This window comes from Anastrepha ludens, chromosome 2 (genome assembly GCF_028408465.1).
Source record: "Anastrepha ludens isolate Willacy chromosome 2, idAnaLude1.1, whole genome shotgun sequence".
NCBI lineage: Eukaryota > Metazoa > Arthropoda > Insecta > Diptera > Tephritidae > Anastrepha > Anastrepha ludens.
In genome coordinates this window covers 6,404,304-6,430,274 of record NC_071498.1, presented here as the reverse complement: position 1 = coordinate 6,430,274, position 25,971 = coordinate 6,404,304, and the positions used below count along the sequence as shown (strand labels likewise).

General features: G+C 35.9%; 1 protein-coding gene across 1 annotated transcript; it reads left to right on the top strand.

Annotated features, from left to right (window-relative positions):
• Nucleotides 1–8,137: 8,137 nt before the first annotated feature.
• LOC128864564 (uncharacterized protein K02A2.6-like) lies at nt 8,138–9,199 on the top strand. The gene has a single exon (XM_054104291.1). It carries the CDS (start codon nt 8,138–8,140, stop codon nt 9,197–9,199), a length of 1,062 nt encoding a protein of 353 aa, XP_053960266.1.
• Nucleotides 9,200–25,971: the final 16,772 nt, after the last annotated feature.

The following is a 25,971-nucleotide window of genomic DNA, read 5'->3' as shown; positions in this document are numbered from 1 at the left end:
TGTCGTGAATATCGACAGAAAAAAAAATCAATAAATAGCATCACGGAATTCATTCACGAAAATTTAATAAAGTATACACCAGAAGTATCGCGGATACTTAGAAAAGATTACAATAAAGTTCCAATGATTTTAAGTGGCGATTTTAACGTAAATTTTGCATTGGACACAGCGGTTCCTTTAATTGACGTTCTCAATACAACATTCAATTTAAAAATGTGTAACAATCGAACTGAATCGACAACACGATCAAAAACAACCATTGATGCGGTATTTCAAAGACATGTTGACAACATCGAAACCAAAGCATTTGTATCATATTTTAGCTATCATAAGCCACTCGTATCATTTGTTGAAATTGAAAACATTGACGATGAATAACAATAAAATGAAGAAAATAAAATATGAACTTTATAGCAATATTATAATGAACCTATAATTATCTTGCTCCTAATGCTGCTTTCGTCTTATTCTCTCTCAGTTTGTTTTACGGAAGGTTTCACTTCTATCGCGTCTAACCGTTAGACTGGTGTTTTTTTTTGTTTTTGTTGTTCTAAGTCAGAGGTCCAAGTATAGCAGCAAATTCTTTATCTCGATGTCTGAGATATCATTAATTTGCTGCAAGAAAGGCTTACCAAAGGAGCGGAGTCGTGCCCTAGCTAGCCCTGGACATTCACATAAGTAGTGGAAAAGACTTTCCTTCGGTCTTTCCGTTTGGCAGCTTCTACAGATAGGATTGAAGAGGAGGTTGAGTCTAGCTGCATGATCCCCTACTTTCCAATGGCCTGTAAGGGTTGCAGTGATGCGTGAGATCATTCGTCCTTTGGATTTTTTATGACGGCCTTGTTTTTTTTTGTTATAATACATGTAGTTAGTTGCTTCCATCTTCTTTCGGCTAAAGCATGATAGTGTGAAGCAATGGATGCTTTTAATGTGTTGAGTGGGGTGGAGACTTCCACCGCCTCTGCTATTTCTGGTGTCAAACCTTTTCTTGCTGGCTCATCCGCTATATTTCTATGACCGGGAACCCATATCAGAGGAATTTCAAGCCAGTGACTAAGCAATTCCAGCTCTTCTCTACACTGTAAGACCAGTTTAGATGAAATAGAGTTAGAGTCTAAGGCCTTTATAGCTTCTTGACAGTCTGATAGCTACTCTTACACCAACTTCCTTATAGAGCTTTAGTGATTTGCATGCTTCTCTGATCGCTAAAAGTTCTGCCTGGAACACGCTGGCATAGTCAGGAAGACGAATTGACTGAAATAGGTTGAGCGGCTTCGAATGGAAGCCAGCTCCCACACAACAGTTCATCTTAGAACCATCGGTATAGATTTCGATATCGTATCTTCCAATCACCTTCCCTTTGCTCCATTCGGCTCTCGATGGAAAACGTACTGTAAAGTCTTTCTTGAAGTTAAGGTCGTAGCTTATTGTGCCTGTTGGGTTAGCGTGAGACTGACGCCGTTTAGTTTTGGAAGATTAAAGTTTGGTACCTTGGTTTTCTTGGTGAATAAGCATCAGTTCAGTTTTTCTCGGGTTTACACTTAAACCACAGTCCGTGGCCCAATTGCTGAGTAATACCAGATCTCCTTCCAGACTGAGTGAAATCAAAAAATATCGTGGCTATCCTACAAAATATTAATATTCATTTTTGTATATTATTTATAAAACTTTTTCCATATGGTTTAAAAATCAATGTAGACTTTTTGGTTGCTATATTTACATGTTGTTGCAACTACTTACCGTTATGTAAAAAAAAATGTAAGGAAACTCGTTTTTTTTGCGGTTGTAACTAAAGCATGCAATGGAGAAATAAATAAAGTGTGTTTTGAACTTCAAATTTATATACATATATATAATTGGCACGTACACCCTTTTTTGGGTGTTTGGCCGAGCTCCTCCTCCTATTTGTGGTGTGCGTCTTGATGTTGTTCCACAAATGCAGGAACCTACAGTTTCAAGCCGACTCCGAATAGCAAATATTTTTTATGAGGAGCTTTTTCATGGCAGAAATACACTCGGAGGTTTGCCATTGCCTGCCTAGGGGCGACCGCTATTAGAAAAATGTTTTTCTTAATTTTGGTGTTTCACCGAGATTCGAACCTCCGTTCTCTCTGTGAATTCCGAATGGTAGTCACGCACCAACCCATTCGGCTACGGCGGCCGCCAGATTTTAATCAATTCAAAAATATTTGTTAAGTGAATGCAGACTTTATGGACTATGTGTATGTATATTGGCCCCGAGAAGGGTATACCTTAAAACGTTCATTGCACGAACCCCAAGAACTTGTTTAGTTGTAAAATTTGTATATCTTTCGCGAAAAAATTCACATATGTATGTATAACAATCCAACAAAGTGACGGCAGTTCGCTCCCTGCCTAAATGCAAAATAAAGCCTGAGTGAAGGTAAATAAAATCTATTGAATTAAGCAACGTTCATTTTGTTAAATTTTTCTAATAACATATATTACAAATGTACATATGTACACACATAATTAACTATGGTATCGAATACATCGTTGAGGTAAAAAGGCAAGAAGTTGATACCCACTTCCACGAATCCACGGGATAATTGCATTTTCGGCGCCAGAATATTTCATATGACCTATGTTCTTAGCTTTTGGCATAAAATACCGAGTAGTACCCGCTTATGTAACCGATTTGATAACTGCATGCGTACGTATGTATAAGTAAATATTGGAAAAATTGCGTAAATGCGCCATTATTGAGCAAAAAAAATTACGACAAATTCCACCAAATACAGAGAATGCGCAGTTATGTATAGCTGGGAGCTGAATAGTAAGTCCTACGCACATTTGAGTTTATATACATATTTTTGTATGCACGTCTGCTGCTCCAATTCGAATGATAACAACAGCGACAAAACAATAAAGGATAACAGCAGGAATAATAACAAATGTAGGTAAACAAATTACCACATTAAACAAACAAAGCGAATAAACGGAGATTTTACTTTACAAATGCAAATATGAAAATAATACAAAACAAAATATGAATTATGGAAAAGTGGCTTTTCAAATAAGAGAAAAAATATGAAAAACACCTCACACACACACACTGCAACGAATGTAGTTGCATATGGATGTGAATAGGTTTTTATGTACATATGTATATAAAACAAGCAATAAAAGAATTAAGCAAAAATGAGATTTTATGGTTTTGGTGGTGGGGTCGCTGTGGCTCCAAAATGTGTGGGTGAGTTTCGAGCAAACAATTCAACAAATTATTTGAAAAGATTTTTGCGTTTTCATTGTACTCGTGCTGCGAATGCTGAATTGGACGTTTCTATTGATAAATATACATACATATGTATGTATGTATGTGTATATATGTGTTTTACTTTGTATAAATACATTTATGTATGCCACAATATACATATGTAATTCGAATATCGAAATAATAAAATGTTGAAAACAATGAGGCGCTACCATGTTCGAATAAAATTTAAACAGTTACTTAATAGCGGCTTAAACATTTTTACTTATTGCCTACTTAGCAACAGACAGACATCCATATTTGTGCCTGACATGCTCGTAGAACTTAAGCTTCGACTCCTCACTCTTAAGGGGACAGATACCTATAAATGGCCATATTTTCCCTGATTTTCATTAAAGTTATTTAAAATGAAGAAGGCAATATATTTTTTTCATAATTGGCATACAGTTTATTTATACATTAAAATAATTTAAACTTTTTTTTTATTTTATTCATTTAAAGTGGCGGATGTACACGCAATTCTTCCAGGAAGGTCACATCGGGGCTTCTCAATCGGCGGACATTGAGCATCGGCGTCAGTGACCTGAATACAAAAATTCGCGGAATAAAATGCTTAAAAAAAAATGAATTTTGGGGCGAATTTTCCTACTATTTTTGCTTCGAAAAAATTATTTTATCGAAAAATTGTAAATTCACATAGAAAGTATTATCATAAAAAAGATGTGAGCAAAATTTCAGGGAGATCGGTCAATAACTTTTCGAGTTATCGTGTTCGCCAATTCGAATAATGTAGTTTTGAGAAAAATACGTCTAAAGTCGGCAACGTAACTAAGAGAGAGAATAGAGGCGTCACGGTTGTCGATCTATAATCTATAAGAAATACTTAAATTAAATTTTTTTTTCGAAATTTACAGGTATCAGTCCCCTTAACCAACTCATCTAATGCTCCTTAACCGTAGGTCCGATTCAGACGGAATTTTCATGTTGCTCGCCTCTTAGATGACATCGACAATGACAAGAGAAACTAATGAGTTAACTGACAAAGATAGAGTTTTATTGAGTTTAGTTTACAGCAACAACAATAAGTGAAAAGTCTCCGAGTTTTCCTTTGCTCACAGAGGCTAAAATCTTAAGTTTCGTGCGGAAGTCCTATGCAGCTTCGAGAAACTCGACGTTGATATCAAAACCTGAGTGCGCATGCCAGATCACTGCGAAAATATTATATATTATATAATCTGCACTTTGGGTAACATAAAGTGCATTAGAGATGTGGAGACCTGGCAGCCCGGATGCGAGGAAATGATATGGCAACACGGAAAGTGACTGACAGCGCGAGGAGACGAAGATGGCGCCTTGGCGGGCAGATAGAGAAGATTTTTTGTGTGTATCGACTGGTTTTAATAAAAATAAAAATCTATTAATAAAATCCAAAATATTGTGATCTAATTTATTTGTATTCGATATTGGACACCACGGGTCATTACATTGGCGACGAGGTAAATATATGCGGAAAAAAAAAAAAAAAAAAAAAAAAGGCATGCAGTCACGCATGTGCATATCCATATAAATGTTCATACATACATACATACATGTGTGTGCATGTTTGAATGCAAGAATGTACATATGTACATTCTGTGATCTAAAATATGATTAAAAGTGCTAATGGAGTTTCGTTTTCAGAAAACGCATTAGCAAGTCATTTGGAAGCAGACGCAGATCCCTTGGAAAGGGACGAATGCGAATTTTACGAAAGTGTCGTAAGTGAAATGTAAGTTTATGTTGTTAATGGAAAAGAAACGCAAAGTGTTAGTGTTGTTTTGTTTCAGAAGCACACTGACAAGTCAATGCCAAGCATGCGTGAGAAAGACTTCCATGTAAAAACAAGAACATAAACAGGAAGAGTCAAAAAAAAAAAAAATCAATATATTTTGAAGCACCGAGTTGCTGTTTGCAAATTCAATTTTAAATTCACTGCGGCGAGAAGATATTGATTGCAGTGTAGCTATGAGTTCAACGGGCATAGTACCATTTATGTGTGAGACAATTGACAAATCTTTAATTCGAATTGAGTGGGAAAAATGGTATCGGGCTTTTAGATTATATCTTGAAGCAGAAGAAATTAAAGATTCGGTAAAGAAACGCAATAAGTTATTGCACCTAGGTGGCATACAACTCCAGGAAGTAATATATAACATTCCTGGTGCGGTGATAGAACCGAGCCCAAATGAAGATGCGTTTGAAATTCTGGTAAAAAAGCTAAACGAATATTTTTCGCCCAAAAGAAACTCAACGTTTGAGCGCCATTTATTTCGATCACTACTACCAGAAAATGATGAAAATTTAAGTCATTTTATTTTACGGTTAAGAAATCAGATCAACAAATGTCAGTTTGGTCAAACTAAAGAAGAGGTTATAAATTATAACTTGAAAGACAAATTGATAGATGCTTGGGCCCCGAAAGATCTGAAAAAACGATTATTGGAGAAAGAATATTCACTTAATGAGGTAATAGAAATGTGCCACGTATATGAGCAAATCAACAGTGAATCTGGTGAGATGACAACGGCTCCGACTTGCTCTGGCATTTGCAAAATTTCGTCTTCTGAAACCAGTAAACAAACTGGCCAAGAGTGTAGCAGATGCGGACAACAGGGACATCTCGCTAGCAATGTAAGATGCCCAGCGAAAAGCGCGAAGTGTAATAAATGCAGTTTTGTTGGACATTTCGCTCGCATGTGTCGCACAAGAAGTAATAAACGTAAACCAGATTCCTTCAACAAAAATGCTAAAAGAGCGAAGCCCGGTACATCGAACGTAAAATATGTTTCAGTTGCAGATAATTTCGAGCAAGAAACAAAAGATAGCGATGTACAAGCTTTTGATTGTTTCAAAATTATGTTAGAGGATAGCTCAATTTCTAACATGGATGAGAAAATAGAGTGTTACATTGGGGGTCATAAAATATCGATGCTGATTGATTCCGGATCTCAGTTTAATTTACTGAGTGATGATGACTGGGAAGTTTTAAACAGGCGGCAAGCAACTATGTGGAATACGAGAACGGATTCAGAAAAGAAATTTCGTGCATACGCTGGGAACGACTTGCTAAAAGTTAAAGTTGTTTTTGAGTCAGTTATTGGAGTACAGATGACATCAGACTTGATTTCTACGTTTTACGTGATTGAAAATGGTAGACAATCTTTGTTAGGGAGGGATACTGCGATTAAACTAAATGTGTTGAAGCTAGGTCTTGGGGTGAACCAGATACGTGAAATTCAGCCGTTTCCAAAAATCAAAGATATCAAAATTTGTTTAACAATTGATAACTCTATTAAGCCGGTTCAGCAACCGCTTAGAAGAATTCCAGCAGCATTGGAAGGAAAAGTTGAAGCGAAGTTAAATGAAGCTTTAACGCAAGACATTATCGAGCCGGTAGTGGGACCGAGTGCATGGGTGTCTCCTGTGGTTATTATACATAAAGAAAATGGAGATTTGCGCATATGCATTGACATGAGGAGAGCAAACAAAGCCATTTTGAGGGAAAATTACCCCCTTCCCACATTTGACTCATTTATGACCAGACTGAAAGATGCCAAATATTTTACAAGGCTAGATCTAAAAAGCGCTTATCACCAGCTGGAACTAGATGAGAGCAGTCGGGAGATAACAGCTTTTATTACCCATAAAGGTATTTTTAGGTACAAACGTCTTCTGTTTGGAGTGAACTCGGCTCCTGAGATTTTTCAGAAAACCATGGAAAATTTACTCGCAGGTTGTGAGAATGCTTTGAACTATCTTGACGACATAATTGTGTACGGAAAAACAGAAATAGAACACGATAAGAACTTAGCAAAAGTTTTAAAAACTTTCAAGGAATACAATGTGCAACTAAACGACGAGAAATGTTTTTAGAAGGTAAGAAAACTAAAATTCTTGGGTCATATCTTATCAAGTGGAGGTATAGATCCTGATCCTGGAAAAGTAGATACTATTTTGCAATTTCGAGCACCATCAAACAAGGAAGAAATTCGGAGTTTTTTGGGATTAGTAACTTATCTTGGCAAGTTCATTCCAGACTTAGGTAATGTCACAGAACCTCTTAGAAAGCTGACTAAAAAAGACGCGAAATTTGTGTGGGGCACACTTCAAAATGATTCATTTCACCAATTGAAACAAAGGCTTGCTATGTTGCCAACATTGTCGTATTTCAACCCGAAGAGTCGTACCCAACTCATTGCAGACGCTAGTCCAGTAGCGTTGGGAGCAGTGCTTCTGCAATTCGAGAATGAAAGCCCACAGGTAATATCGTTTGCTAGTAAAATATTATCTGAAACCGAACGGCGGTATTCACAAACCGAAAAGGAAAGTCTAGCTTTAGTATGGGCCGTCGAAAGGTTTTATTATTACTTAGCGGGAATTGAATTTGAGCTGGTTACAGACCACAAGCCGTTAGAAACGATTTTTAAACCTACATCAAAGCCTCCTGCACGTATCGAGAGATGGGTCCTACGGCTCCAATCATTTAAGTTTAAAGTTGTGTACCGCTCAGGTAAAACAAACATTGCTGATTCGTTTTCCAGACTTTGTACGGGTAAGCCCGAAAATTTTGATAAGGGCTGCGAACACCATATAAGCACAATTATTGAGAAATCCATACCGCCTGCATTGACAATTTTGGAAATAGCGCGCGGAAATAATTCGGATCCGGATCTTATGGATGCAATAAGCAGAGTAAAGAACGATAGCTGGAGTATTGATCACAAAAGCAAATATTTTCCATACAGGTTCGAACTATGTACGTTAGGAAATATTCTATTGAGAGGAACCAAAATAGTGATACCATCTAATTTGAGGTCCAGGGTATTAGAATTAGCACATGAAGGACACCCAGGAGAAACTGTAATGAAGCGACGAGTCCGACCTAAGTTATGGTGGCCCTTAGTTGATCGAGATGTCGAGAAGTTTGTGAAACGCTGTCATGAATGTTTATTAGTATCACGACCAAACCCACCTGCCCCAATGAACAGACGCGCTCTACCGGAAGGGCCTTGGCTATGCTTAGCCATGGATCTGCTGGGACCGTTGCCGAGCCATGAATATGTATTTGTTGTAATCGATTATTATTCGAGATATCATGAGTTGAGATTTGTGAAGAAAATTACATCCGCGGTAATAATTGATATTTTAGAAGAGATGTTTTCGAGACTGGGCTATCCTACATCCATTACTGCTGATAATGGACGGCAGTTTGTCAGCGATGAATTTAAAAGATTCTGTGCAGATAATGCTATTGACCTTATGACGTCTCCACCTTATTGGCCACAAGCTAATGGCGAAGTGGAAAATATAAACCGTTCAATTCTTAAGCGATTACAGATTGCTCACTCAAGGGGAGTAGATTATAAAAAGGAGATACAAAAGTTCATTCTGATGTATAATGTTACTCCTCATGGTACGACTGGCAGATCACCATCGGAATTATTATTCAATAGACGGCTGCGAGATAAAATACCATCAATTCACGACATTAAGGAGAACATTTTAGATGAAGAAGCTAAGGACATGGACATGCTAAACAAAGAAAAGGGAAAGCAAAAAGGGGACACGAATCGAGGAGCGAAAGAAAATGAAATTCGGGTCGGCGATAAGGTTCTTCTTCGAAATGTACTATTCCCAAACAAGCTGACGACTAATTTTGATACTGTGGAATATGAGGTTATAGACCGTAGTGGAAACGATATTGTAATTCGTGGTAATGGCAAAGTCTTCCGTCGAAACATAAGTCACGTGAAAAGAATACCTGTCCTTGATTCGTTAACTACAGAGTTTCCGGAATCAGGAGCTCTAGCCCCATCGTCTACAGCAACGAATGATGAACCAGGAAACAGTAATCAAAAACTGATTTTGAAATTGAAAAACAAGGGAGGGGTGTGGAGACCTGGCAGCCCGGATGCGAGGAAATGATATGGCAACACGGAAAGTGACTGACAGCGCGAGGAGACGAAGATGGCGCCTTGGCGGGCAGATAGAGAAGATTTTTTGTGTGTATCGACTGGTTTTAATAAAAATAAAAATCTATTAATAAAATCCAAAATATTGTGATCTAATTTATTTGTATTCGATATTGGACACCACGGGTCATTACAAGAGACAAAATTAATAAATATCTACTCAGAGTAGACTACTCTCTCTAGTGAATAATGAAAAAGCACAAGTTGGGACCAACAACCAATGAAAGTATGCTCGAAAATATTCCTAAGAGATATGAAAAATGAACTTTCAAACACAAAAAATTAATTGTGATTATGAATTATGATTTATGAATTATAAACTATGAGTTATGAATTGCTTATTGTTTTGAATTGTTAATTAATAATTCTGAAGTATGGATTATGATTTAAGATTTACGAATTACGGATTGTAAATTATGAACTATGGATTTTCGATTTATGAATTATGAATGATGATTTTGGATTTATGAATTAAGGACGATGATTTTTTAAATAATGAATTATTATTTAGGATTTATGATTTTAGACTTATGAATTATAGATGACGATTTTTTAATTATGAACCAAGAGCTATTGTTTAGGGTAATTGATTTACGAATTATGATTTGCGAATTGTAATTAAGAGCTATAATTTCTGATTTATGAGTAACGAAAAGTGAGCACTAAATCATGAATAATAAACTATGAACTATAAGTTTGTAATTGCGAACATGAATGATTAATTCTGAATGATTTATGATTTATGATTTATGACTTATGATTTATGATTTATGATTTATGATTTATGATTTATGATTTATGATTTATGATTTATGATTTATGATTTATGATTTATGATTTATGATTTATGATTTATGATTTATGATTTATGATTTATGATTTATGATTTATGATTTATGATTTATGATTTATGACTTATGATTTATGATTTATGATTTATGATTTATGATTTATGATTTATGATTTATGATTTATGATTTATTATTTATGATTTATGATTTAAGATTTATGATTTATGATTTATGATTTATGGTTTATGATTTGTGAGTTATGATTTATGATATATGATTTATGATTCGCATTTATGATATATGATATTGTATATTATGTATGATTTATGATTTATGATTTACGGTTTATGATTTATGAACTAAGAATTTTCAATCGAGAATAAGGATTTTTCATTTTTGACTCATGAATTAAGTTTTTTTAATTATTAGTAATTATGAATTACAAATGTGCTAAGTCATGAATAATAAACTTTGGATTAATATGAATTAAAAATTTTGTATTATAGACTATGAATTACGATTAACGAGTGACTTATGAAGTGTGAAATACAAATTGTGAAATATTAAAATGGTTATTTGAAAGTCAAGTATGCGATATTAATTGCGATTTTTGAATTATGAATTTTGAGTTATGAACTAAGATTTTTTAATTACGAATAATGAATTATAAATATCGAGTTTTAAATCATGAACAACAAACTGTGAATTATGAATTAATAATACTGAATTATGAACTATGATCTATGATGTGTAAATTACGATGCGATTTATGAAGTATGAATTATGAATTCTAAATTACGATTTACTCAATTCAAAATATGAGTTATAAGTTATGAATTTATAATTTTATGAAACGGAAATATGAAATATGAATTAAAGAGTATGAGTAAACAAATATGAGATATGATACATCATTTATCAAATAAAAAATATTTTTACTTGTACATTTTTTTCACTACTCTATTTGGAATTGCACAAGACCTTTTAACAATGTTTTAGGATCGTTGGTAAAAAAAAAATAAAAAAATAATACATTTATGTATAAAAATATGAGTTATTAAATTTTAATTCTGGAACCTCATTTTTGTACTTTCAGTTAGTAAAATTATGTTTTTCCAACGAAAAACTCGCAAGCGCATGGAAAACCTACCCCTTTTGGAAAGTGGCACAAAAGAGTAGAAGACACAAAAAAGACCTACACCATAGAATAGTGGCCAAGCTTAAAATGACCTTCGGAGTAACTGGTGAGCCCGAAAGCGGGCATTTTCCCACAGCCCGCTGTGCAAACAAAAGCAGGCTCCCACATACACACACAAGCAGAAATATGTATTTGCACACAGATGCGCATTGGTGAATCGACGATATTGTGAGAACACATTCGCATACACATACACACACACACATGCGTAGATATGTATTTCACGAACCCTGTCCCATGCACCCATCCAATGCGGACCGTGTGTGAATTAACCGCCATTGAGATGCGCGTGAGTGTGCGGTTTTTTGCATTTGTATAGGGTTTTTGTTTTGTGTTTAAATTTTTTAGCCATTGATTACATTAAAAATGTAAACTAATTGGATTTTATTTGTTTTCCCGTATTTGTTTAAAATAATCGCCTGCCGACACTGCGGTTGCATTGTGATATTATAATATATTACATATATGTGTGTATGTGTATATGTGTGTAAATATGTAAAATATTTAAATAGTTTTAAATAAATAAACTTAATAAAATATTGCGGTTAACTGTGTCACCGAACTCTTCGTTTTTTTTTCAGCTCAACTGATTTAATGTGCACATTATGATTTAGTGCCCTTACATGTGTATGTATGTGTATGTATGGGTATGTATGTGTGCATGTACATATGTATACATATGGTTGCGTACAATAATAATATTTGCTGAAAATTAATCACGAGGTTTATAAATTTGCATAAGTTTTCTTTTCAAATTAATTCCATTAAAACGAATTAGACTACTTTTAGCACGAGATGTAATTTAATATTTAATAATAATTGAAAAATCAGAGTTGGTTAACAATAAAAAAAATGACTATTATGATTTCACGCAAATGGAAGTAAAACACATTTCACGTTGACTTGATAACCGAGAAAGTTAGGTAAGGTAGTTCTGGGAGGCCTGTAAAAAGATCTCACTTAGACCTCTAGGGTTTGCTGTGATGCCAGTGCTATATATCTGGAGTCGAAGATATCATTTTATGTAGTTCTTGATGTATGTTTTCGCGAGTTTTAACGAGCCCTTCAGGATGCAAAGTATGCTGATCGTAGGCATATTTGTACGTTTTCTTCAATTGAGAGTGGAGACTATGTGACATATAGCGGTATTCTTAGAGGAAGCCCCCATTATTCCGTAAGCTCTGTTATCATCGTTTTCTTTTTTGACTGAAAACGAGGTGTTGTTTTTGGTTTTGCTTCATTCAGAGTTCTCAACTCACTCGCCTGATGTGTTAATGTCGTTTCGTACTCATAAACCCACGTATATTCTCCATTAATGATGCGTTTGATGGATGTTGGGTCACCTGATGAATGCTCAGCTTTGGAAATCATGTCTTTGGCGATATCAATGCGGTCCTTTTGGAGCATGAAATTCAGCTCTTTTGGGACCAACTTTGCAGCAACACAGCGCAAACCCAAATCTTTAACTGCAATATACTGAATGGACCCATAAGCAATGTTAAAGTACTCTGCCAGCTCTATGGTGTATGATACGCATTTATTGATAAACTTTTCTTTCACCTTATTGATGTTTTCATCAGTTTTCCATGTGCCACTACGTTCGTTATACTAGATGGGCTCATGATTTATTTTGAAGCGTTCATGCCACTCATAAACGGTTGGTTTTTATAGAGTATCAATACCGAAACAGTTTCCCAACATTTTTAAGGTTTTTGCAAAAAATTTTTTTAAAATAGTAAAAAATCTAAAACATGTGAAAAAGTAGATTTACTCAAGACGTCATAAGTTTTACAAAAGTAAATCATTGCCAATAAAATTAAAAGTAGAAGAAAACCATGGCATATTTCCATGCAAACGGTATTTGAAAGCATAAGCAAATGCAAAAAAAAAAATGAAAACGCAGGAGCTTCTAGGACACCAACATTTTCGTATTTTCCAAATATTTTCCAGCGTTTCTAATATTTTCGCAATTTTTCCAATTGAAAAGCTACTCATTTTGTACATAAATATCACCCCATGAACTAAATTTCCGCCATCTCTGTCGTGTTTTTCAGCTATCAAAGTCACAAAAAATGTACAATTTATGAAAAATCCTTGTTTAGCTAACATTAATTTAGACTCTAATAATTTAGAAATGGGCGTGCAAGGACAAGTTACACATTTTTCTATGCATTTCCCACAAAATTAACAGTACCACTTCAGGAAATCTGTTAACATGACACATACACGAATTATATGCCACTCAGTGGCTGCCATTTGTGATAATTACATTCGCCATCTTCAAATTTTAAACAGCTGTGTATACTCCTAACATACACACATATGTATGTACAGTGGCTCACATAAGTAATTTGCGTTCGAAGGCGTTTAAATAAATTTGTAATTTTTTTTTATTTTTTCATAATTTATTTATGCATTATTTCACAAGTTATTAAGATTAGAGGCTTCACTTAGCAATACGTAGAACATATCAGAATTCATGATGTATGGATAATCTCGCTTAAATTACGGATTGGGAGTTAAGCTCGAAAAAGTAGGTATGTGTAAACCTATTATAAGCGTCTAGGGAGGAATTCCAAGCGGAGTAGGTAGTTATGTCAGATATCAGTATTCATGCTTGGCAGCCATATGTTCCTGCTGGTCTTATTAGCGTCCTCAACTAACACGACCTCTATGGTAATTTATTTTTGAGAAGTTTCCAGTGAGCAAAATGACTTATATTTGCACCTTCTAGTCTATCATTCACGTTGATCAAAGGGTCTGCAGCGCGGCTAAAGTCCATAATCAGATATTTAAAACTCTCCACTTTGTGAGGAATATATGGGCTAGGAATATACATCCAGATTGCCATAGTGTGCAGCGCTTAAAGGCCTAACGAGGTATTTTGTCTTAGCGACATTAACTTCAAAGCCAACTAGCTTTGCTTGAGTTATCAGCTCCAGCGCACAGATACAGTCAGCAAGTACGCGTTGGTTTGTCGTCTGAAGGTTTTCTTTGCATCACCACTTGGGATGTTTTACCTCCCAGGGTCAGTGATACCAATGACGCGTGTTTCTGCGGCACTGCGTGCCGACAAAGTATTAAAGGCAGTTTGCTTTTATCGATGCTACCAAAAGCTTTTTTAAAATCCCTAAATAGGCAGTTAATGCCAAGACTGTGTTCATAAAATTTTTCAAGAATTGTGCACATTACAAAATACAGAATACAGCAGTGGATCTGCTCGTTCTAAATTCACATTGATTCCTGCCCACAGTATTCTCTGCCACCGGATTAATTCTCCCAACGAGTAAACTAGTCAATACATTATTCTTAGTTTTGCCTTAAATTCTGTGACACATTTTCCAATGCATACGGTGAGAAAAAATTCGCAGAAAAAGTTCCGTTAGTTTTGCTATTGTTCATATCAACGAAGCGGGGAGTTAAAGAAAACCGCATTGCAGTGGTAGTATTACAGAAAAAAAAAACTTAATATTTCGAGAATGTCTGTTTAGAGCGAGTTCAATCATTCCAAATGTGTGCAGTGACAGACAGAAAAAGAAGTGGCCGTCCTTGCGTGGTTCGAACCTGTGCAGCCATAAAATCCGTTCGAAAAAAAATCGCAGAAATCTCCGTAGAAAGCATAAAAGTGCCCAGGGAAATGAATGTATTGAACAGATCCATGTCAAAACTAATTAAGGATGATCCCCACATGAAAGCCGTCCGTCGCTCAACTGGTCATCTTCTGTTAACTCCCTTGAAGCAAATTGGACTCGACAGATGCAAGCAGCTTCTTCGGTGGCATGCAGGCAACGGCTATGAAAATATTATTTTCCCAGATGTGAAAATTTTTCACTGTTGAAGAAGGTTTTAATAAGCAAAACAACGAAATCTATCCTAAAACTTCTAAAGACGCAAACAATGTTGTTCCAAGGGCTTAGCGTGGCCACCATCCAGCCACCGTAATGATTTGGTGGGAAGTGTCTTGTAAAGGTGTTACATCTCTTCATTTCTGTGACAAAGGGTACTTTTGCCACCCTGGATATCAGGACGATGTCTTAAAAGGCGAGGTGAAGCAGTTGAGCAGTACTCTCTTCAATGGAGAGCGTTGGATCTTCCAGCAAGATTCCACTCCAGCCCAAGGGGCAAAAACCACCCAGTATTGTCTAAAAAACAATATTTGAGGCTACATAACCGCAGAAGATTGGCCTACTGTAGGTCGAGATCTGAATCCATTGGACCACACAGGAATTTGGAGAGTCCCAAACAGTCTTTGGTTCGAGCAGCGACGTCAATATCCATGGAGAGAGTACGCACTGCAATAACTGAATCGCCTCAGCGTTTGAAGGCTTGTGCAAGAGCAAATGGTGACCATTTTTATTTACAATTTACAATTTTGTTTTTTAATATTTAAGTGATTATATAAAACTAACTCATTACAAAACGTTCCATAACGTTATTAACTGGTAATAGAACTTATGGCAAGGCTAAGTGTAAGTAGGCTGACATTAAAAGGGAGATGCCTCTGAAATTAATAGTGCAAAACTTAGGTTAGATTGCCAGTCATGCGGCATAACTTCAGCGTGCCAGATTATTGGTATAAGTTTAGTAAGTATTGATATCATGAAAAATCTCCTCATAAAAAATTCCGCCGTTGGGAGTCGGCTTGTAACTGTCGGTCCCATCATTTGTGCAACAACACCAAACCCTTCACCACAAATAGGAGGGGGAGCTTCGCCAAACACCTAAAACGGGTGTACGCGCCAATATATATAAGTATTGATACCACCGCTGGACCGCCGAATTTAATAAATTTGGGTGTTATGCCATCTTCGCCGCTTACTTTGCAAATATTTAGTTTTTCTATTGCAGTTTCAACTCCCATATCGTTTGGTGGGGCAATGTTTATTTCGGCCGCATAGTAAGGTTGAGATTCATAGTCCTTAACACTGCTTACTGGCTCCATTCATTGTTAAACAGATTAGAACGGTAGCCTTGTCACCTGCATAGAATTTGTGCGTCCTCTGGTATTACCGTGCCATCCTTGTCTAAAAAAATGTTTAGTCTCGAAGTAAATTTGGACGGTACATTTTTTTTTTCTCATTTCATTTTTTTTTTTTTGGTGGATCTATTCTCTCAAGGATTCGGTCTTCTTGTTTTGTGTGGTACTTTTTGCTATTCTCTTTTTCTCTTGATATTCTGGGTTTTTTTGGCAAGTGCGTTGAATAAGCACTTTTTGTCTCGTCTTGTTTTTACATTACCGCGACTTCACATTCTTCTTCATTACTCCATGTTTTTCGTACAAGGTACTAAGAAGAATACTTCTGTGAGACACTGTAGGTATTTACACATGCAATACATATATACATCTATATATATATATATATATGAATGCAAAACCTGGCGATTGGTAATAGAGCAATTCAAAAGGGCCTGGGTGGCGTCAAGACGAGTGTGTTCTGTATATGTACGTACATATATATATATATATACATACACATATGTCTATGTAAGCGTGTCTCGTCACTATCTGCATGTGACAGGATGTGTATGTAATTTTAAAAATGTCAAATAATTATCGCACAGTTTCGTCCTTTCACCGCAGACAAGCAAGCATGCATTGAGAGCGTCACTCTATTTGGTTGTCGTGCGGTTGGCGGTTTACTTGAATACTCACACACATGCATACATTCACACAGAGTCAAATAAATTTAAGTAAGTGTGTAAACACATTCGTAAACTTATGTGGCGCCTGAAAGGGGCCCCTGCAAAGAAACTCAATTGACTTTTTCCAACTGCTTGACTCGCACTGACTGGCACTTGCACTCACACACACACACACACACCCATACAAACCACATATACATTCGCTCAATTACAAAAATTAAAATAAAATACAATAACAAGCGACGACCTTGTAGAGGTCAGATAGCAAAGCAAAGCGGGCCAAGCACTTTAAATGGCGTTAATAGAACAACGTGGTGAAGAGGCTGGAGGGATATGTGGCTGAAAACCTGTGCTGATAGCATACATTTCCGTCGTTTTGTGGTGTTTTCCTGTCAGTCTACACTTTGAGTTTCACTTTCGAAGGTGAAGAGCGCAACGGTGTATGTGCCAAGTGCAATGACGAGGGTAGACGTTACAGCGAGGGCACAAAATATAAAAAAGGAAGCACAAAAACTATGTCAGCAAAAGGAAGGTTGAGAAGAAACGGTCAACAGCGAGCAGTGCCAAAAAAAAAAAGAAACAAAAAAAATGTAAGACGAAGGTATGTGGTTTTCAAAAATTTATACGTCAATTGGTTAGTGAATGTGTGAACGAGGAAATACGTATGTGAGTAAGACAAACGAAGGAAATAACTGAAGAGAACCGTATAAATTGTAGTGAAATGTAAACAAGGTATGAGTTTAAGATATGCTATGAGTATGAGCATAAGATATGCTTCATAAACTTTTGGGGAATGCTGCAGGAGTGACAGTCCGTGGCCGGATATAAATCCAGGTCCCTCCAACAACTTATAACTGGCTGCTAAGGCAACCACTTAAAAGGTAAACTCATAAACATGAGTCAGCAAATGATTGTCTCTTGAAATAGTAGGAAATGCCTCGAGTGCACAGAACTGTTGCAGTAGATACCATTTTTGACTCCCGCTGCATGGAATCCTATTGAAAAGTGCCTGATTAAGATGCGAATTCCTTATTAAGTATTGAGACTTGGTTAACTCTATAGTCTTTCTTAATCGCACCCGTTCCACTTCTATAAAAAAAGACCCAGCGAATTTATACCTTCTGGCATTCTCCCAGTCCCCTGACCTGTCCAACATCACCTGACACGTAAATATTAAAAATCCCAGGCATGCTCTTGGCACGGAGAAATCTCTTCACAGCTTTGGAGTTTCCTCGCAATATAACTGTAGCAACCATTAACTCAAAAATAATATGAAAATAGCGCAACGGAAGTCCGATATTCTCTTACTAATTACAAGTAATTCGCCAGTTTGCTTATTTTCTTAGTTGCCGCTTGGTTGTCGAAATAAATAACGACCTTCTTAGAGGGTGTTAACTTGGTGTACAGCCATTCGAATGCTTCCTTGGCGATGGCTAAGTCAGCAGAAATATTGTATATTACGGTGGTCTAAAAACTCGAAACTGGTGTTGGTTAGAAGTTCATGGCATCATACACTTTTTTCAGCTCTCATATTCTAACTAGAACCAATTGTGATAGAGTTCACAGCATCTTGGTTTCAAATACTCCAATTCTTCAATGAGTAAATGAGGTGGAAGATATTTTTCCGTAGCTTGCCCAGCTGCATTCGAATTTTTTATATCATTTATTGATTTCAGCATAAACCCATCTATTATCAGTCCCATAAATCCATTTCAACTATTAAAGTAAATGCTGATTTCTTAGTTTTTTGAATATTGGATAGACTTTGATATTTAGCCTTGTTACAAAGCGCCACAGAAGCACCGCCTATTGGAAAGACTTGAACACTACAGATATTATGGGACAATATCTTATGAGGATGCCCCTCTGCTGCACTTTTAGTGGTAGCCAAATATAGTAAGGAACCCAAAAGTTGCCTTTGAGTGTAACAACGTCAATATAGGCAATTACTATATTAGATAATTGATGACTTAGTAGCCTTTTTAAGACTTTGGATGTTGGCTGATATTTTTACCTCCACATCGAGCCTATCATACTTCCCATTAAAGCGTGTAATGTCACTTCCATGGCAACTGATTCAAATGTATTTTAAGTTTTTTTCTCAAAATTTGGTTTATTTGTAGGCCTGAGTATAGTAGTAAGCAAGCTGAAAAAATTACAAAAAATATGACAAGTTTGGGATGAATTCACAATTCTTGAAAAATGAACTAAAAATTCAAAGTTACACAAATTTTTGAACATGAAATATATGTACATATATATATATATATATATATATGTATACATAAAGGGTGGTTAAATTTTAATGTCGGATGTTGAATGTGAACCACACCTAAGCGTCAAGCTTTTTTCTGCATTTCATTTGATATTTTTCAATTTCAGACTAACGCAATTTGAACCATGGAAATAGTCAATGGTCAGAATGGTGGCAGGAAATGGCAACAGTGAATGACCAATTTTCGAAGAAAATCATCTTCAGTGATGAGGCACATTTTCACCTCAGTGGATTCGTCAATAAACAGAATTGCCGCATTTGGGCGAATGATAATCCAAGAGCGATTGCCGAAAAACCAATGCACCTACAAAGAGTGACTGTTTGGTGCGGTTTATGGGCCAGCGGCATCATTGGGCCGTATTTTTTCCAAAATGAGGCCGGTTAGGCAGTTACTGTGAATAGTGTTCGCTATCGTGGTATGATAAAGAACTTTTTATGACCCGAATTGGAAGATATGGATGTGGACGATATGTGGTTTGAACAGGACGGTGCCACTTGTCACACAGCCACTTGTCACACAGCTTTTTTCGGGAAAAATTTAATGGCCGAATAATCTCACGTCGCGGCGATGTCAATTGCCCACCAAGATCATGTGATTTGACACCGTTGGACTTCTTCGTTTGGGGCTGTTTGAAAAAAAAGCTGTACGTCGATAAGCCAGCAAAAATTCACGAGCTAAAGGATGAGACAATTCGGCACATTAACGGCATAGGACCTCAATTATGCCTCAGCGTCATCGAAAATTTGAACCATCGGATGGAGGTTTGCGGCTGAGGCCGCGGCAGCTATTTGGCCGATATTTTGTTCCCTACGTAATTGAGCTATACCAATATTATCACACTATTTGTGGCGCGCGTCTTGATGTTGTTCCGCAAATGGAGGGACCTACAGTTTCAAGCCGACTCCGAGCGCCAGATATTTTTATGAGGAGCGTTTTCATGGCAGAAATACACTCGGAGGTTTGCCATTGCCTGCCGAGGGGCGTCCGCTATTAGAAAAATGTTTTTCTTCATTTTGGTGTTTCACCGATATTCGAACCAACGTTCTCTCTGTGAATTCCGAATGGTAGTCACGCACCAACCCATTCGGCTACGGCGGCCGCCATGAAATACCTTCGGGTAATTTAACAGATTTTCTTTTTGATTTTTAGTAGTTTTTAATAAATTTTTTGGGAAACATTTTTTTGTCAGTTTTGAAACTAAGAAAATAACCGTAATAAATTTTTACAAAAAAAATATTTGCGAAAAATTTCTTTCAAATAAACCCATTAAAACAAAAAAACAGCCTTAAATTTTTCGAAAAAGAGAAAATTTTCCTAAATTTAAAAAAAGTAAAAAAAAAATTTTTCCAAAAAAAATATCTTTGTTTTTAATCAATACCAGAATTTCCCACGCTGGATTAATTTCAAAATTATAAATTTTTTTTGAATTTTTTCAGTTTATTCTTCATTGTACCCAAACCTACAAATTAACCCATTAAAATAAACATTTTTCAAACAAAATATTCTTACATTTTTTAAAAATTTTCTAAAAAATGTTTCCAAAAAATTTTTTTTTTCAAATCCATACCAAAAATTTCCACGCTGGATAAATTTCAAAATTATAGAGCTTTGTTTTAGTTTTTTCAGTTTACTTTTTACACAAATAAACCCAGCGAAATTTACCACATTATGCAAATTACTTGGATTATTGACATGGAACTCTAATGAAATTCTGTCGCATTCCTAACGCAGAAACTTGCTTGAAGCTAAGTCGTCTCTTCCAGGCACATCGAAAGCCACCTCTGTGAGCAAGGAGTCGAGGCTCAATCATTCGTAAGCCAGCCGATGGGCGTGATGGGCAAAGCTGGTAATCAACGATATGCCATGCACATCCAGCTAAAATAAACCCCTTAAAAAATCGTTCGCTAAATGAATGTCATTATGATCACTATCCACCCTATGTTCCGACTAGGAACGGCGCTATAAGTAAATTGTAACGTTATCTTTCTTTTTTTTTTCAAGGAAATAAATAAGTCGTTATCAGTCACAGATGTGGAGCTCCAATTAATTCGCGAGAGCCGCGCACTTTAATAACTATTATCCATATTTTAAGAAGTCTTGATATTAGCCACGCCCTCACGACCCCGGTCAAACTAATTTATCTAATACGACTCTGACTTCGATACGATCTCGTCGAAACAGCAGGTTTATAGAACCGAACTGGACGCATAATATACATTTTTTTCTTGCGTATTCGGCTGAGCTTCTCGTTAAATTTCTTGTGTTCGTCTGGATGGGCCTATAACTTTATACCGAATCCGAAAGTAAAAGTTTTTGTATGAGAAGATTTGCTAATGGCAGGTATATAATGACATGGGTTCTCATTGTTTGCTGAGAGGCGATTCTTATAATGAAAAGCTGTTTCATCATTTTAGTTTTCACGTCCCCAGCGGGTTTCAAAATCGTTATAGTAGTTACACACTAATCCATCAAGCTGCGGTAGCCTTTGGATGATCTCGATCTGATTTCTAGACTTAGAGCTAGTGCCGAGCTAGTCAGTGATTAGGAAGGAGGGTGTAACAAAAATACTAACAGCTTGATAAACTCTTCGCTCAACCTCTTCATTTGGCTAAGGAAAGGGACAAAGGTGTATATTTCCTAACGGACTGGACCAATACAATTTAAAGTATGGCAGTGTTGCTGTTTAATTTCCTGTTAGAGGGCACACTTTTCTGGATCAAATTCTAGTGGTAAGGAAAATCTATGGCTTGAAATTCATGTGATATTGTAGTTTTAGCATATATTTCTATAACAAAGAAATACACTAATGTATGCACATAAATACAGCACAACCCTTTTGGAATATTTCCCAAAAACCACAGCAACAAAGAAATAATAACCGCTAGGTGTAGATCGAGTCATTAAATCATTAAGACCTCCTATAGTGAACGCCCGCAAAAACGAAGGACGAAAAAAAAATTAGTAGCCAAAGTAAGGCCAATACAGCGGAGAGTTCGTATGTATTCGAGGGACTGTAAAGGCACCACAAAGTAGCCGTCACAGTTGTCTCTTCCCTTGTTCATTTTCTTCATCGTGTCATCTGCTCGAATAGACAAAACAAAAGTCTTAGCCAACAAAAGCGCAACAAGGCGACAACAACAGCAATAATTACTAGACTACAATGGCAAAGACAATTGGCACCACAAAAAGGATAGCGGCAAGGACAATCGTTAAAACAATGGACTAAAATAAAAATTAAAAAAAAATAATAATAAGATAAAGTGTGCAAGGGGACAAAAGACAAAAGCAAATGCAATATTGTTAAGAAATTATATGTGGGTATACGAAAGTAACGGTAACGAGCTGCATTGTTGCCAGTTTTTCGGTGGAGGTGCACAAATGAAAATATGCTTTTAGAATTATTTAATAGCATTTTTTTTGGTTTTTGCTTTGTTCGGTATTCTTGGAAGGTGCGGTTTTTCCGCAGGTAAATTTAAGCGTTGAAAGTTGTGTGTAATGAAATGGTGTTTTAAAAGTTTTACGATTTTTATAAAAGTCACTCATTTAAAGTTAATGGTGCATTTGTAAAGAAAATTATTGATCATATTTACTAAGATAATTTTTTAAACCTATTTTTTTAGTGTTCTGGCTATTTAGTATATTAAATGAATAGTGGTGCTCACTTAACTGATATGACCCAATTAAGTGCTATATACCTATGAAACCGGATTTCTTTAATAATTGTTTATTTTCTATTCACTGTCTGATGTCACACACCATTGGCAAGTAACACATGAACAGCGCGTGGAAATGATGAGACTGTAGGATGCACAATTTGAGTTTACGGTTATCCCTCGAAAAGTTTATATGAATTGACCACCAAGATCTCGCTAGAATTTTTCTTGTTGTACCTCCCTAAGTCGCAGGTCCAGACAAACAAGCCACAATCGACCAATGCCCTCAATATCAACTTCACTGAGGCCATTGCTCAATTGAATCGGATGAAATACCGGAGAGTCCTTAACAATTTTACCTCTGTGTGACGGTGTTAAGCGGTGGACAATTTTGTATTCTATAGTCTAAATTCAACCATCTTTTTAATGCAAAGTGATTTAGATGCACTCCTTTCCTTTCAAATTAATAAAAGCTGTGCACGTTCCTTTAAAATATATTTTCAATCTTTCCCTCGCTACAGACTATTTTATTGACAGCGGGAAGGTTGCGTCTGTTTCTTAAAATCTGGTACCAAGAATGATGTAAGAAACTATAGACCTATTACTAAACTCGCCCCTTGCTCAAAGCTTTTCAAAAAGGTGATGAATGATAAGTGCATTTTTTTGTGAAAAAATAATTCATTTGCATCAACACGAATTTGTCTGTGGTCTTTCTATGGTTACCAATCTGGCCGGTGCGATTTTACTTTTCATCATTTAAAACAGGTCATCAAGTAGACGTTATCTACACAAAATTTTTCTAAACTTTCAATGCTTTTCACGTAGTATATTATTGTGCAAGCTTGAAAAGTTAGGTTTCCAAATTTCCTTTTTTGGTTATGATTCTACCCCTATAACCGAACCTCATATGTGAAAATTGGTATATCAAATCACATCCCTTCGTTGCCACCTCCGGTGTGTCTAAGGGTAACATTCTTAGTCTGCTATTATATGCACTTTTTATTAGTGAAAAGAGAGATTTGAAAATTTTCAGCAGATTTAGCTGCAATTCGGATATCTCGTTATTACAAAGTTATTTAAACAATCTATCCGAGTGGAGTAAGAGAAGTAAATTGTTGCTTTACATCAGTAAATGTTTTCCAATGACTTTTGTTAAAGTTCTAAATCCTATTTCCACCACTTATATCATGCCTAATGTCCGCCTTTCCGCTGTAAATGAAATTTCCAATCGAGGTGCTATTCTTGACACGGGGTTCTTCTTTGGTAATCGCATTAGTTTCATTATTCCTAAGATCTATTCCAAAACAAACCTTCTGTGGCGTAATATGCAATCCTTTACGGGTTCTTATAACGGAAAAACGCTTTTTAATTCTCTAGTGAGATCAAAAAGAGGTCCTCTGCGAAAGATTTTTGTACATTTGCACGTTACCGACAGCAAGTATCGTAGGCGATGGAACAATGAGCTGTATGAGCTTTAGGACGACATAGACAAAGCAGCGAATAAAGATCCAGCAGCTACGTTGACCGGGCCATGTCACTCGAATGGATCGCTACGGCTCTGGAAATTTTCGATGTGGTACCAACTAGTGGTAGAAGAGGAGGAGGAAAAATCAAAAAAATGCAATTTGGCTTTATTTGATATGTCAAAAAGACATCGGTTACTACGAGAAAGAAACGACCGGCGCGCTTTTTTAAACTCGGCGAAAATCAAGGGGAAGAGGAAGAAGAAGAAGCTTAAAGTTAATAAGAAGAATAAAAACGAAGAAGAATGAGAATAAATAAATAAATAATAATATAAGCAGGAGAATAGAAAGCAGAAGGAGATAGCTACAAGGAAGAATATCAAGAATAAGACGAATAATAATAATTAGAAAAGAATAATGAGAAAAAGAAGAATAGTGAAAATAAATAGAATAAAAATAAATAGAAGAATAAAAATTAGAAGAAAAAGAGGAATACAAAGGAAACAGAAGAATAAAATGAATAACCAAAAAAAAAAGAAGAAGAATAAGAAAGAAAACAAAAATAATAATAAAAATAAGAAGAAGAATATGAAAAATACAAGAAATTTATTATCAACCCTGAAAAAAGTTATCTTTCCTCTTTTGAACTGTACACATTTTAGAGCGTCTAAGACCATACTTTAGTCCGCGTCGCAAAAAGCCTACAGCTAAATAAAGTATATAGTGATCCTAAGCTGCCTCTAGATGGAATAGCAGCAGAGTTCCGCTTAACATACAATTAAAAAAAAAAAAACAAAAAAAAACAACAACACATATTTTGTTTAATAACTACTTATGCATATTGCGGAATACAATTTTGGAGATACGTATACTTTTCCCCAAAAAATTGCATATTTAGTTTAAGAACTAATTACTAATTACCATGGAAATTATCCAACTTCATTCATTTGATGTTAAAAACTCTTGCTCTAAAAATTCCGTTTAATGCTTTAGCGCTGCAAAATATTAAATTAAATAAATTACTACAAACGCTAAGAACTCATTTGCATATGTATTTACACATATACAGACAAACCTATATGAATTAATATTCATACACACTCATACACTGTTGGAACGAACTAAAATTGCATGATTTTCACGAATGAACGGCGCATGGAAAATCATTCTAATTAAATTTTCCACTGCTGTGAGTCTAACTGTAGTTTCATCGCAATTTGAATGGCTGCGGGCGCACCGCAGCTGTGTGAGCAGAAAAAGTTTTGATGGTTCACCCATTTAAAGGTGGAAGAGCTGAATTTCGTACAATTTGGCCAATGCAAGAAATTAATTTATTATTAATTAAATAGTCATTTAATGAAGCTGTAGCAGTTAGACGTAGCAGTTTTTCGAACATTCGAGGTACTCCATCGACATACTCGTATATCCAAATAACTTGCTACTGGAATGATCCGATTTCTTTAATGCTGCAAATATTTCAAAATTTTTAGGCAAAACATGGTCTAATACCTTGAAACTGATTGTGGTGGTGAAAAATTTGTTTATATTTATTGTTTGGTTGGGCTCCTCCTCCAATCTTTGAATTGCGTCTTGATTTTTCCTACACATGGAGCAACCTACAATTTTGTGCCTCCTCCGAACGGCATATAATTTTTTATGGCGGAAATAAAGAGTTTTCCAATAAGAAATGTTATTTTTATA

Excerpts from the sequence above, each read along its gene's own strand:
- LOC128864564 (XM_054104291.1), top strand. The coding sequence starts at position 8,138 with ATGAAGCGACGAGTCCGACCTAAGTTATGGTGGCCCTTAGTTGATCGA.